Genomic DNA, 15,651 nt, shown 5'->3' on the forward strand with positions numbered 1-15,651 from the left:
CTATCCACTGGATAAACCAAGAAACCTTAAGCATCTGCTCTGGGACATTAGCCTGTCGCAGGATCATAGGGCGCCACACATATGATGTTTTGGCTGAGATGTTGGAAGACGTGCACAGAGATTTCAACATAAAAGACAAGGTGACCGTTACAACCACAGATAATGGTTCAAATTTTGTGAAGGCTTTCAGTGTCTTTGCAGAAGTTCAAAGAACCATTCAAGACAGAGAAGAAGAGTATGAGGAAGAAGAGGAGGGACACCCTGTCTTCATAAATGTCACAGATATCTTACATTAAGAAGAAGAAGACTACAGTCTCCCACCTCATCAGCGATGTGCCTGCCACACCCTCAACTTGGTTGCCACAAGAGACATTGAGGATGCTTTGACCCAGTCAGAGCCCTTTAAAAAAATATCAAGATCAACAATGGGCAAATGCCAGGCACTATGGAACAAGCAACACAGGAGCACACAAGCTTCAGATATCATCAAAGACAAGTTAGGGTGCCAGCTGACAGTTCCCAGTCCAACAAGGTGGAACTCCACTTACCACGCCATGGAGCGCTTCAGTATCTGTATCCTGACAAAAGAACAAGACCTCCAGGAAACCTGTGAGAAGCTTCAGGTGACTCGCTTCAAAGCAGCAGAACTCACCTTCATACAGGAGTATGTTCAGGTAAATATTACCTTTATGTTGATGTTCTTAAGTTAATTAGGTGTTCAGGTGCTGTAATCCATGTATCTGTCTGAACATAAAGAACATAAACTACACACCTCTCAGTGAGCTTACTAGTGTAATGAATTTTTCTCCCAGGTTGTTAACTGAATGTTAAACTACTACTACTATTAGGATGATGATTATGAATAACAATAATAATAATAATAATTATACTTTTATTGATTATTATTACTATTACGTTTGAGTAATTGTAATTTTTTTCCTCGTCTTTTTTCTGTGAATCTTTTCGGTTATGGCACCCCTGGCCAAGGCCCTTGACGTACTACAGTCCGACAGAATGGCTTACACAGGAGTGTTGGTGCCAACAATCTCGATTCTTGTCGAGAAGATGGAGCGGATGAAGCATGAGACCAACCTACATCACTGTTACCCACTGGTAGATGCCATCATCAATGGGGTGAAGCAGAGGTTTGGATACATTTTTCAAGATGCAAGGTTGCTCATAGCCTCTGCAGTTCTTCCTATGTTCAGATTGGCCTACATCCCCAGTGGAAAGAAGGCTGATGTTAGGAAAAGACATTTTCCGACCAAAGAGAAACCGTCTTTCCGATGCAAATTTTGAAAAGCTTCTTTTGTGTCGTGTGAACAAACACCTCTTGTGAGAAAGATCACCCTGGCCACCTCATCCTCTAGTGAGGAGGAAACTTTGATATGCAGTGGCAGAAACTTGTTTACATTGAGAGATAGATCTCTTCCACACTCACACACACACACACACACACACACACACACACACTGCTGTGGCTTTTAACTGAGAATGAACACACAAACAAAATGTTTCTCATGCTGCAGGATTTTCAGGAAGTGAATTTGAACCCTTTACTTCAGCAGCAGCTGTTACATGACATCAGTGATCATTGATGCATTTGTTATCATTCTTACTGTATACTGATGACAGATCCAACACACAACTCTTCCTGATATTTCACTACAACAGTGGACATGGAAACATTACTTTTTGAATCAGCTTCATGGTAATTGCCTATGAAAGCACAAAGTTAAATGACATGAGAAAGGCTATAATAGCCAGATATAAACTTTGAACTTGATTCCCAAAAGCCTTACATAAACTGTAAGTGTATAAATATGTCATGTGTTTAATTAAGTTGATAAGAGTTGACCCAGTGTCCTGGACAGAGTTAGTTGCACATTATCTTTAATGGCATAGTTCAAAATAAACATAATAGAGCAGTTTGGAGCAGGTCTTTATTCTTTTACTACTGTGGTTTGAGTTAAGTTATTGAGTTTAGAGTTAACTTGCAGTTCGTCCTGCAAACGTGCCCAAGTTATTGAGCATACCCATGCAAACTCAGGTATGTGCGCACACACACACACACACAAACAAACAAACATAGATGAACATACACACACTCTCAACACCTGCTTTTTGTTACTATGTGGAGCACATGTTTTTTTTTTGTTTGGTTTTTGTTGCCAAATTTTTGTGTTCTGGTTTTGGAGCAGTGAGAGCACAGCTTATTGCTTAATAAACAATTGAATGTAACATTTTTGCCTGCTTATTTGTCTGATTGACAGTTTTATTGATCACTGAGATAGCTTTGCCTTGGAATGAAGTTGTTCCAATATAAAAAAAATAATAGCTTCGATGTAGTTAAACTACTTTTGCCATGTTGCTGTAGCTTAGCTTGCTACATTTCTCTGGGGGGTAGCTTCGGTGTAGTGAAGCTTAATTTAATGTAGAGTAACTGGTAGCTTAGCTCACTACACTTTCCAAGTAGCTTGCCCAATACTGCTAAGTGTCTCCTGGTCCTGCTCTCTCTGAACCTGCTCCTTTTTCCGATATAGCTCAGCTTGATGAGCTATATGGTCTGTGTAAACACCTTTTGTCATGTTTGCCAGGCCAACCACCTCTGCCAGTTTACTCCTCACTGGCAGGGGCAGCCCTTTCTGTAACTTAAAGCCCCTGGAAACCCAAATCCACAAAATCCTTCTCACTATGCAATCTAAAGTCTTATGTACATACTTGTAGGCATGTTAAAAGGTTTAGAAATGACTTTTAATCCAAACTGGAGTTATTGCCATTCTTACTTTGTTTACTTCCCTGACGCTGGGGTTAAATTGGGCGTAGTCAGTGAAGATATTTATGTCGTCATACATTTTCTCGAACCAATTGTAAAATAATCAACAGCAGTTGCCCCGCCCTCACAGGTGCAATAACATTTCTGGGCATGCGATCAATCCCTCGCTCTGAGTCTGCGCTAACTCGTGTCCACACACCTTGAACATCTCTGCACATACCTGTTGCAGTTACCTACCTAACGCTGGCCTTTTTTCCCCATCATGCATGTGCGTGCTGTCCCCGGGTGCACATCCACCATCTGAGATGACAACGTGTCATTCTTTTATTTTGTAAATGTGGCGGACTTGAGAAGCAGCAGTGTTTCCGCCACATACATTTAATGAATTGTTGCAGCCGCTGCTTCAGAAGTTGTAATTGAACGACTCTTTGGAGATTTCCGCTGCAAATCAACGATCGTCCATCCTCTCCTCATTGAGGAAGAGCACTGAAACAGTGAACTCGTTAAGTCTTGGCAACCACATAAACAACAGCGGAACCAGTTTACTTCTAACGGCAAAAGAGGGTCCGCTCCACATCGCTGACATCGGCATACATACGCAGTTCTAATACGCAGTGTAAACAATCCACGTGCCCATATCAGCTGTGCGCTCAGTATCAAACTTTCATCTCCCTCCAGCAAGCTGCACAATATTATACTGAAATGAGGAGATATTGTCTGTCTAACTCCGTACGTCCCTACTGTAAACACATTGATTGTCGCGCTTTATAAAGCTTATAAAAGGAGATGTCATTTGATAACGATCGATCGTTTAGATCGCTACGTCATTAATAACGTCCCTCGTGCACACGCGACTCACGTGCTGTGAGAACTGAATTGCGAGAGAGAAAATATGTAACTTTTGTGACTTAATTAAACAGACTGATGAAGACAGTCAACACAGCAGACAGAGAGACAGACAGAAGCGGGGGCGGGGGGGGTTGAGCGGGGCCAGTAGTGGTGCAGGTGTGTTGGGGGACTGAAGCAAAGTGATCAGGTTAAAGTAGTTTGTGAATTAAAACTTAATGAGGTGAAGAAGAAAGTACAATTAAAGTGTGGAAGTAAGAAATAACCATCTAGTAAGAGGGTCGGTCTACATGTGACGTGCTTCTCAGAGAAATCATTGATATATGAGATTAATTGAAATCAATTAACTACAAAGCCTGTAATTAATGAGATTCATTTTTTTAATCACCTGACAGCAATAGTTTTGATATGATGTGCACATGCGCACATACCTGGGTGGTGCAACACCCTCTACCCTGCTGCTGAAAGTCCTAGAGGAAACACTGCTTTCCCATGCGCCATTGTTGTGTTGACAGTTGCCATGAGAACTCGGACAGGCGGACCCCGGCAGGTGTCCATCAACATGGGAGCTGCCACGCCTACACAGTCCTGAGAAATTGTCTGCACAGCCAAACGAGCTGTTTTTAAAGAAGATTTTCTAGTGGTTCTGAACGTTTATTTTCCCTCAGATTTTTGTGGATGCTTCATGACACACTCCCAACTGATATCATAAATGCATTTTTGCTATTTCAAGCTGAGTTTCCAGGGGCTTTAACTCGCAAAATGGATTGCTCCATTCGGTTTAGATCTGGGTCATTTCCTGTGACATTTCTCCACACCTGATGAACCCTCCACACATAAGCCCTTGGATTTTCCTGTAGTCCCAATGGCTCAATGACAATATTATCAGGGTGTACATTTGTTGGGAATGTATCTTTAAGTGCTCCCCACATTCGACCTCTACTTACAGAAAACAACTCTGGATCATTTACTGCCGTCTCCACGTATCGATTTAGTCCTGCTTTCTGCAGGATTTCGTGCATAGCTGGGACCCCAAGGAGATCAGCCAAAAGTCTCTTGATATCTCCCATGGCAGGCTGCGTCCCACCAAAACCTCTTCCAACTTTGCAATCCAAGGATGTGCTCCATCTTGAAGAATAGGTAACTTTTCAAGTATGTTTGACATATCTGTATTCTGCCATGGCTTGATTCTTTTGCTTTCTCAATCTCCCTTAAGCTCCGCCTTTCCTCTTCTCCCCGGGCACTAGATGCTGATGGAAAAGAACTTGAAAGACACTCGAGCTCCAAATCTCCATCACTATCTCCGTTTTCACTATCATCAGTGCTGTCTCTTTCTGGACTCAATTTCCTCAATGATTTCTCTCCTCTCCTCTCCGCTTTAGCTAACATCCGTCTGACCACTGGGTCATATCCACCAGCGGCCCCTTCTGAGTCACTCTGACTGTCGCCTCCCACTTGCATCCGTCTATCTCTCTGACCGCCCGAGCTGCCCAAACTTCTCTTTTCCTTCTTACTTTTGGAGCTAGGGTACATTTTTATGGTTGTTTTTCCCGTCTCTATTATTCGCTCCTCATCATCTTGGATGTAATAATTGCCCTTATGGCTAATCACTGGGAGCTGGGGATAAACATCAGTAAACTTCACCTCCTCCTCATAAGGTGGAGGCTTCTTTACTGGGGCTGTATGTGAGAAGGGTGCATTAACCTTCGCCATTAGCTTTTCTGTTTCCTTTACACTCTTTTCTATTTCTTTCGCACTTCTTTCCCTCCTTTCTTTTGCAGCTTCTAACATTTTCTGTCCCTCATTTTCAAACAACTTCAGAATGCCAAGCTCTATCCGTCTCTTTTCCTTACGTCTCTGTCCCTTTTTACCTTTCTTTTGTCCTGCGTTATATGTGGACACAAGCACCTGCATTGTTTTAATTACATCTGGGTTAAGAGTCCCTTCCACTGGCCAAGGTTGATCGACGTCAGGCCAACGCTTCTTCCATTTTTCCGACATCTCTGCGATACCTTTAACAAGGGGATTATTCTTCTGCACCACATCAACGGGGGTAATTGCTTTAGAAGCTTTAATGTCCATCTTTGACATTGTAGCGACTCCCTTATATCCTCTTATTGTAAATCAAAACAAATCAGTTAAAAGGCTATTTATGAAGCACCGAATTTTCACAATCAATCAAGAAATGTGTTAGACAGGACAGGTACAATTAAATGCAATTGTTGTTAATATTTGACTACTATAATTAAATATTTTTTAAATGAGCGTTTATGTAGGAAGTAATGGGTTACATGTCTTTGGACTCCTGCATTTCGCCCATGTCCCTTATGGGACTATATAAATAACAAGTTAAAAATAATAAAAACAAATGATAAGGAGGAAATCTCCATAAGCTTACACTGGCATGAAAGAGTAGCCAGAACACTTGTTCTGAATAACTTGTGCACGTTTGAGTCTTGAGAATATATCACTTTTATGTTCTCTGTATGATCTTAGATCTGCTCCTCTTGTACTCCTCTTGAGGTGTCAGAGTCTAACATGTATGCTTTAAGTTTTACTGCCATGTTGGCCTCTGATGCTCTTAGTCGAGTGTCTTGAGAATTACTGCAGTTGAGTCTTTAAAGATCCTATTCTTGATTTATAACCTGTTTTCCCTCAGTTACACTGACTGTATGTCAGCCTTTAACATTATAGCCAGCAAGCTTTATGTACTGTAGCCTTTGCTCTCTTGGTCTTTTTCTTTAGATTTATTATATGTGTGCGTTTAAGTTTGAACATTGTAAACTCACTGTGTAGCTTATAGCTCACAACTTATAATATGAGTTTATTAATTAATGGATTATTATCTAATTTCTTAACTAGAGAAAATAGAAGGATGTTTGATTACATATTATTTTGGAGTATTACTCAATTATGTTGACTTTTTATTAACACAATTTATGGGTGAATTGTGAATTGCAAGGAATTATTTTAACCTTGACTTTTGATCAATGATTTGTGCTACTATTCTCCTTCTAGTAGTTACTTTAGTCTCTTCATCAATCTGCATGGTTGATTTTTCTGTCAATGTACTTTAATGTACTCATGTAACCATGTCATATATCCATTTGTTGGACTTTTGACTATGTATTGTTCAACATTTATCATGTATGCTTACATTTATTGAGTTGTCAGAGAACTTCTCTTTGAGTCCTTATTTGTGGGTCGGAGAGTTGTTGAAACTGGTCTTGTCTGTGAACAGATTTATGATTGGCTCCCTGGCCGCAGCTGGCCCACGTGGGGTAGGGCTCTGGTTGACCAATGGTTATAGGTAGGCTGGAAAAATGTCCCTCACCTCACGTGGACGGGCCGCGTGCACCTCACCTCACGTGAACGGGCCTCGTGAACTTGCAGGTGCAGGAGCTGGGAAATTCCAGCTTTTGCGCAGAGGCCTATATAAAGGCAAATGTCCGGAGATCGGGGCTCACTCTCCGTTCCGCTCTCCTCAGGACATGCCTACCCGTCTCTCAGAGATTCTCCATTCGCAGGAAGAGGTGAAGCAGATAGCCTGAAAAACTTTAAATCTGACTCTTGTCCGTTTGTGACTTGAACTTCTGGCGTAATTTAGATTTGAAGCAAGACTTTGACAACTGTTGGGCCTGCCATAACGGGGATGCTCGTAAGCTCCTGGCGACAATACGCCTATTGAGGGTTGGCATGGTATCTCTTGGTAGACAAACCTAAACAGGACTCAAGGTTTTGTGAATAATCAATGTCCGCCAGAGACTGATGTTCAGGAAGTCTTCACAGTCTGTGCTGCAGTAAAAGCTCAAAGTATTATCAGCTACATGGACTTAAAGTATGAGCAGTAAAAGTACACCGTGTGAGTGTCTTGTAACATGTGATATGATGACATCATTCTCAGTGATGCGTTCAGGTGTACCACGTGTTTTAATGTGAAGCTCATTGTGAACAGTTTCATATGAAGCTGTCATCATTCTTTATTGATCAATGTGCTGCTTCTGCTCAGAGTGCAGCTCTGCCAGCAGGGGGCGCTCTGCTATGGATCAGTGTGAGGACACAGAGGAGGGAGCCCCTCCCTCTAAAAGCTCTCTGCGTGGGGAACATGAAGCTCTGAGGTGAGATGAGGATCTCTAACTGTCCATGACTCTCCTCCATGTCACAGCTCAGCACTCACATCACTGCACCATCATCACTCACACTCACTGTCACACCTGCTGCTGAACAGGTGAACAACAGCTCACTGTAACTAATCATGTTGTTTGTTTGTATCAGGATGCAGCAGCAGAGACCAGACTCTCCTGGACCCAGCTGTGTGTCCATGAAGAGTGACCGTTCTAATGATCGCCTTATTGACTTTAAAGTTGGACATCCTGCTGATGGAAGGTAAGAATTTATCAAATCAATATGAATATAAAATATTATTCTTTAGATTATTTTATGACCATGTTGCCATTATTTATAGAACAGCTTTAGAGAGACGGGAAATATTGTGAAGAGAGAGTGGGGATGACATGCAGCAAAGGGCTGAGCTGGAGTTGAACCCTGGGCCGCTGCAGTGAGGACTGTAGCCTCTGCACATGGAGCACACACTCCAGCACCTGAGCTACACCACCGCCCTGCTCACACTCCTCTGAATTCTTGCTCCAGAGTTTTTTTAGTTCAGAATTTTCCCTAAAGTCACATATATGGTAACCAGTTAGGCAAAGCAAGCCTGTTTTTAAACTGTCTTTTGCACATTCAGAAAGATCTTCTCTTTAATAATAATAATAATAATAACTTTATTTGTATAGCACCTTTCATACACAAAATGTCGTATTAAAAACAAGAAAACAGCTCCAAAGTGCTTTACGGTATGGTATTAAAAGCAACAGAAACTCAGTGGAAAATGTAATACAAATAAAAGTTACTTAAAGGAGATCCAGTAAGAGGCAGAGAAATGAGAGCAGATAGTAAGAAGAAATAAAAACATTACATTAACTGAATGCCTGCCTAAACAGGTAGGTCTTCAGTTGATTTTTAAAGACTTCAACAGAGTTTGCATATCTAATGTGACTGGGCAGGGTGTTCCACAGTCTTGGAGCATAATAACTAAAAGCAGCTTCCCCACTCGTTTTGTGGGTCACTTTGGGAACAGTTAAAATACCAGCATCAGAGGACCTAAGGGCTCTCGTTGGTTGATAAGGGGTTAAAAAGTCTGAAATATAAGATGGTCCTGTACCATTTAGAGCTTTATATGTTAGTAAAAGGACCTTAAAATCAATTCTAAAAGAAATGGGGAGCCAGTGCAGGGTAGCTAAAACAGGAGTAATGTGCTGTCTTTTCCTCGTCTTTGTTAAAAGTCTGGCGGCAGAGTTCTGAACTAGCTGAAGTTTCCCTATCAGCTTTTTAGGTAGGCCAGTGAAGAGGGCATTGCAATAGTCCAGCCTGCTGGTAATGAAAGCATGAATCAGTTTCTCTGCATCCTGCTTTGTTACAAACGGTCTTACTTTGGCCACATTTCTCAGGTAAAAGAAAGCTGTCTTGGTCACCTTGCTAATGTGGGCTTCAAAGCTTAAATCACAGTCCAAAATGACACCGAGACATTTGGCTTCGGGTATGTTCTGGTGAGCAAAGTTCCCAAGCCCATTAGAAAGTGTCTCACTTTTGCATTTTGGTCCTAGAAGCAGTATCTCTGTTTTATCTTCGTTAAGTTTTAGAAGATTGTCACTCATCCATTGTTTTATTGAGGCTAAGCAGGCAGTCAGAGAAGATAGGCCATTTGGGTTGCTTGGCTCAACAGAAATGTATAATTGGGTATCATCTGCATCACTGTGAAAATTTGTATTGAACTTGTTGATGATGTAGCCTAACGGAAGCCTGTATAAGGAAAATAGCAGGGGACCAAGACAGCTTCCCTGTGCAATACCAAATGGCAGGTCATGTTTTACAGACACATGTTCATCCAAACAAACATCGAAATTTCTGCCAGTTATGTAGGAACGGAACCAGTCTAGAGCACTGCCAGAAAGACCAACCCATCTTTCCAGATGATCTATTAAAATAGTATGGTCAGTGGTGTCAAATGCGGAGCTTAATTCTAAAAGGATGAGGATCGACACTTGATTCAAGTCAGTGGCACGTCTAAGATCATTCACTATTTTGACTAAGGCCGTTTCTGTACTGTGGTTGGATCTAAAACCGGATTGAAACTTCTCTAAAATACTGTTGTCATTGAGAAAGGTATTAAGTTGATTAAAAACTGCTTTTTCCAGAACTTTGCTTATAAAGGGGAGGTTGGATATAGGTCTGTAATTACAGAGGATGTTTTTATCTAGATTTGGCTTCTTTAAAAGAGGCTTCACTACTGCAGTTTTAAAGGCAGTATTGATTATCTTTAGGATCGAGGGAGACAAGCTATCATATACACGTTTGAAGAAATTGCTGGGGACTGGATCAAGAGTGCATGTGGAGGAGGATGTTTGAGCCACAATGTTACGGAGGTCGTTATACGAAATGCTGTTAAAACATTTAAACGCTGGAGGGTGGCTGTGGGGTGTTTCAGCAGGCTTATCAGCTGTTCTATTAATGTCTGACCTGATCGTGGCAACTCTGTCATTAAAAAAGGTGGCAAACTCCTCACATCTCTGAGCAGAAACCTGCTCGGAGTGAAAGGGAATGTGATTTAATAGCCTATCGCTGGTTGAGAATAGGACCCTAGAGTTGCCACTATTCTCAGCTATAATCTTAGAGAAATGGGTCTGTCTCTCAAAGCGAACACTTTTGTTATACATGGCAACTTTCTCTTTCAGAATATTACGGTTTACCTCAAGTTTAGTTTTTCTCCATATTCGTTCAGCTTTCTGACAAGACTGCTTTAGTGCACGAGTATTTGTGTTCATCCAAGGCCGCGCTTTAATTTGAGACCTTTGTTTTGTTTTCATAGGAGCTACATTATCAAGTATATTAGCCAGTTCACTGTTGAAGGCATCTACCATTTCATTTAGAGGATAACTAAAAATATTTTGATCTAGAGAATTTGTGAGCTCAGTAAATCGTAGATCTGCAGTGGTATCTTAATGTCTTTAAATCATGGTTTCAGAGTGATTTCTTATGGTGTTCAATGAGACATTAAAAGATACACAATAATGATCAGACACATTGATATCAGACACCACTAGGTCCGTGACAGTGATTCCTCTGCAGATAACGAGATCAAGAGTGTTAGCGCGGTTATGGGTAGGGCCTGTAACATGTTGACTGAGTTCTAAGCTGTCCAAGATGTTGAGGAATTTTGTGGCTTTGAAATCAGATAAATCATTTACGTGGATATTGAAATCACCATTTACAATTATTCTATCTTAGTTAGTGATAGTGAGTGACGTAAGTTCTGAAAACTCTGAGAGAAAACCTGTCCATAGCTTAGGAGGGCGATACACTGTAAGTATGAGTACCACTGGCTCAGCCTTTAAAGTAAATGAAATGTACTCAAATGTAGAGAAATCACCAAAGCTTACCCTAGTGCAACTGAATTTGTCTGAGAAAATGGTGGCAATTCCACCCCCTCTTTTATTCTGCCTAATAGAATAAAAGAAACTGTAGTTGGGAGGACAGGTTTCAACAAGGACCGCAGCACCATCAGAGCTGAGCCATGTCTCTACAAGAAATAGGAAATCTAAGTGCTTATCTGAGATCAAATCATTTATTGCAAAGGACTTTGTGGTGAGTGATCCTACATTAAGTAGGGCCATGTTAGTGGTGGATATAACTGGTTAATTTGGCGAGGTATAGCAGTAATATTATTTGGATTTCTGGGATTTTTCCGTCTGTGTAATCTTGTCCTATGCTGTGATCCCTGACTAGCAATTGGGATTATGGGCATTGAAAGCATCTGAGCACAAGGGGGAGCTAGTGAGTCTGTGCCTGAATGGGATGATGGCAACGATGCGCGGTAGAGGTCAGCTTGCGGTCTGCGAGCGGAAGTGACCATTGTCGTATTTGAATAACCCGTTGTTACTGCTGGGGGAGGACAGTAGGCGGGGCTGGCGCTGGATAGATGGTTCTGAGATGGAACCGGAGAAGAAGACGGGGGTTCAGGTGTGTGTGATGTTAATAGTCAATCACGTGGGAAGGACAGTGCTGCATGCTGTAAGTTGGCCGCCAGCATGCGACAGCCCAACCTGTTAGGGTGAAGTCCGTCATGTGCGTACAGAGAAGAGCGCTCCCAGAACAAATCAAAATTATGAATGTAACCGATGTTGTGGGTATTACAGACGGATTGGTGCCAGGTATGAAGATTCAGGATTCGGCTAAATTTCGCAGATCCTCGGCCCAGCGTTGGTACTAGACCGGAGATGAGAGTAGACTTTCCGGTACTGTTTAGCAGTTCAAAGAGGAGAAGGAAGTCGGCTTTTGTCACCTCAGATTGCTGATGGACAGTGTCATTTGTGCCGACGTGAACCATTATTTTCGTGATCGACGATGGGAGTGAGGCCAAGAGTCCTGGGAGCTTCTTCAGGATGTCAGGGGTCGTGGCTCCGGGAAAGCAGTGTGTGACTGCGTTAACAAAGCGGATGTTTCTAATTATGGAATCACCGACTATTAAAGTAGTAGGAGGGATGAGCGGAGGCAGAGAGGATGGACGTGGAGAGTGCTGTTTACTGGTTCTAGTTTTGGAATCACCGACAGTCAGTGAAGCAGCTGGAGGAGGGGGCTTGGAGGACTGGACCGAAGAGAGATTCCAGGACGGGCTGTGGACTGCCTGCAGCTTGGTCGTGAGGAGGGGGCGTGTCTTTTGGGGGGAGACAGCTCCGGTTTGGAGACCTGGACCAGAGAGCTGGTGACAGGGCGGGGGGTGAACTGGATGCAGCCGGGTCTTGAAGAGGGAACATGCTGTTGAGAGCGACGGTTAACAGGAGATGCGGACGGTTTGGACACAGCTGTGGAGAGTGGTGGTGGCGACAAGGGGCCATCAGAAGATGAGGAGATATGGCAGCGAGTGAGTGGTGGAAATTCTTGCTCGTCCAGGATGGAGAATTTATTGCTTGTGGTCAGCTGAAGGGCCCGAAGAGGAGGGGGAGGAAAGAGGAACTTCCCACCATGTTTACCCTTACGAACAGCGGTTTATGGCTCTTTCTGATCAGGGATGGAGCTAACCGGGGCCTTAGGTCTAGCTCCCTGCTGGATCCAGCGGTCTGCCGCCTCTGGACAGGGGACAGTTGAGTCCAGCTCTTCGGCGATTGTGGTGATGGCAGCGGGGCCGATAGTGACCAGTGAGTCCAGGAGCTGTTCATCCTCTTTGATCTGGTACAGGGTGGAAATTCTCCCTTCCAGTTCGGTGATTTTCCGTGTCAGGCGGAGACAGCTGTCGCACCCGGATGGAGAGGTGAGTGGAGACATGTATGGTGTCCGGTGATACTTGCTGGGGAAGTAAAGACAGCAATGGCCAGTAAAAGGAGTTGTGATAGGAGTAAATGCAATGTTATTGTCTTTGGTGGTAATTGGGCAGCGACACCGGGCGAAACGTACCCGCGAGGGCTCCACAACGGGAGCCCACGGCGGAAAGCACGGTAATATAGCAGAGACTGGGCCTGCTGTGATGTGTCAGTCCTCCGGTAAGCGGTTAGCCGTTTGGCCTAGCACCCTCCCAGTTGGTGGTGTTGGTAGTCATAGCAGATGATCCAGACCGTAGCAGCGCGACTGGTCAGCAGATATAAGAATGATATTCTTTCCCATCCTAAACGATCATACTTTAGTGTGAAAGTGTGATCGTTTGTCCAAACAGCAGAACTTGGAGTTATTCACACCGAGTTAAAGGAGGAGTTTGTGTTTATCCAGCTGCGGCTTTCTGACGGTCACACCAGGGGTCTGTTTCAGAAAGGAGGTTCAACAAACCCTCAGTCTAACCCCGGACTGTGGTTTGACTTACTCTGAGTTAGAATTTGCTGGCTTTTTGGTTTCAGAACAGCTGATCAGAGTTAGTTCAATCAACTCTGAGTAGGTTCAGCCAGAGTTTAGTGCGTATAAAAATAAAAAGCCAGCATTAATGGAGCCCTGATACCACGATTCACCATGACAACGGTACACAAAAAGAGGTCCTCCTACGTCACACCAGTGGAGCTCGAAATCCTCATGCAGACGTTCAGCGAAGACGAGCATGTTTTTAGAAAAATAAAGTAACACGGCTGCAGCTGCAAAAGAGAGAGAAGCGGCGTGGGAAGAAACTGCTGCTCGAGTAAATGCGCAAGTTTAAACTGGTCTATTTATTTAATACTTAATCACGACCGGAAGCTAAAATTTATATTAATTATGTAGCAATCCAGCGGGAGAAAAACGTACATGGAAGCAGATAAAATACCAGAACATCATTCAAAGGTGCGGCTCAGGCAGAACAGGCTCATGGCTGAACCTCACGTCAATCATATTTTAAATATTAAACTAATGAAATATCATTCAGTGGCTGTTTTAATGTGCATTAGCTTTATCCCTAACATGATGCTGACTTCACAAACATTATAATTCATGTTGATTAAACTGAATTGTGTTAGTTTAAAAAAACAAAAACAAATCCAGTAACTTACGGCGTCTTATCTGAGCGCTCTCGGCAGTGGTGGTGGAAAATCTACAAATGATGACTTTGACACAGATTTGATTATTTTATCACAATTATAAAATACTTTTAAAAAGGGGTCAGAGCAGCACAGAGACGCAACGTTTTTTTTTTTTTAAATTTCTAACCGCGCGTGAGATGGGCTGAATGGATGAATGAATGACTGAATGAATGAATGAATGAATGGATGAAGTCGAATGAGGGTTTTATATTCTAGAGGGAGGAGACAGAGCGAAACTCTGAGACTGCTTCTCATGTCTCTTAAATTGCATCCATGCTTCCTTATCTTGTGTCCTTCACTTGCGTCTTAGTCCCTCCCACCAGAGACGCGAGGAAACCAAGAGAGGAGAGAGGAAACGAGGGAATGTTTTTTAAGAGACATGATACGTCCTTTCCGATGAAGCGTCACGTGCTGCGACGTCTGTTTGTGATGACCGCGTCAGCTGATCACAGCTGGATCAGCTGTCAGTCTGCTTTAACAGCTGTTTGTGTCTGCACACATGTGCACTGTATTAATTCTAATAAAACACACAGTAACAGTGTTTCCTCTCTGTAACCTGTTACCTGTGTAACAAACACCTGCACATGAAGAACAGGCTGCAGTCTGTGTTCCTGCTGCAGAGCCAGACGGACATTTCTTACCAGCACTATGTCTTTATATTATTTGTTCATTGTTTACATTTTTGATCACTGATCATCTGATCTGAATTAATTATTTAATAAGCCCAAATACTGTCTGTTCATGAACTATGACAATTATTTATTAGGCTAAAAGTTTCAGGGTAAATAGAAATAATAATATTAATAATAATACATTTTATTTGAAGGCGCCTTTCTCGGAACTCAAGGACACCGTACATAGATATATATATATATCTACATATATATATATATATATATATATATATATATATATACACAAAATACACATGAAAAGAGAGAGAAAAAACAATAAAAGTGACAAAGCAATTAGCGTCATGGAATAGGCAGATTTAAACAGATGTGTTTTGAGTTGTGATTTAAAATCGGGGAATGAATCAATGTTTCTGAGTTGGGGTGGTAATGAATTCCAGAGACGGGGAGCAAAGCAGCTGAATGCTCTGCTCCCCATAGTGGTGAGACGGGGGGAGGGGACAGACAGGTGTAAGGAGGAATAGGATCTGAGGGAGCGGGAGGGAGTGGGAACATGGAGGAGGTCGGACAGATATGGGGGGGCGAGGTTGTGGATGGCCTTGAATGTTAACAGGAGGACTTTGAATTGAATATGGAACTGAACCGGGAGCCAGTGGAGCTGTTGGAGGACAGGAGTGATGTGGTAGATGGAGGGGTTCGAGTAATGATACGGGCAGCCGAATTCTGGACCAGTTGAAGTTCATGGATGGATTTGTGAGGGAGGCCGAAGAGGAGGGAGTTACAGTAATCCAGACGGGAAGTGACGAGA

At 42.7% G+C, this 15,651-nt stretch overlaps 1 protein-coding gene across 1 annotated transcript in view; it reads left to right on the top strand.

Annotated features, from left to right (window-relative positions):
* LOC138608375 (NLR family CARD domain-containing protein 3-like) overlaps nucleotides 1-15,651 on the top strand; it is a 186,272-nt gene that overhangs the window by 37,221 nt on the left and 133,400 nt on the right. The window contains exons 3-5 of the mRNA XM_069680950.1: nucleotides 7,911-7,985; nucleotides 12,100-12,109; nucleotides 13,696-13,714. Coding sequence (XP_069537051.1) covers nucleotides 7,911-7,985; nucleotides 12,100-12,109; nucleotides 13,696-13,714 — 104 coding nt within the window. The remainder of the gene's footprint in view (nucleotides 1-7,910; nucleotides 7,986-12,099; nucleotides 12,110-13,695; nucleotides 13,715-15,651) is intronic.

Source organism: Semicossyphus pulcher, unplaced genomic scaffold (genome assembly GCF_022749685.1).
Source record: "Semicossyphus pulcher isolate SPU_LCO1_2020_fin unplaced genomic scaffold, fSemPul1.0.p SCAF_5, whole genome shotgun sequence".
Taxonomy (NCBI): Eukaryota; Metazoa; Chordata; class Actinopteri; order Labriformes; family Labridae; genus Semicossyphus; species Semicossyphus pulcher.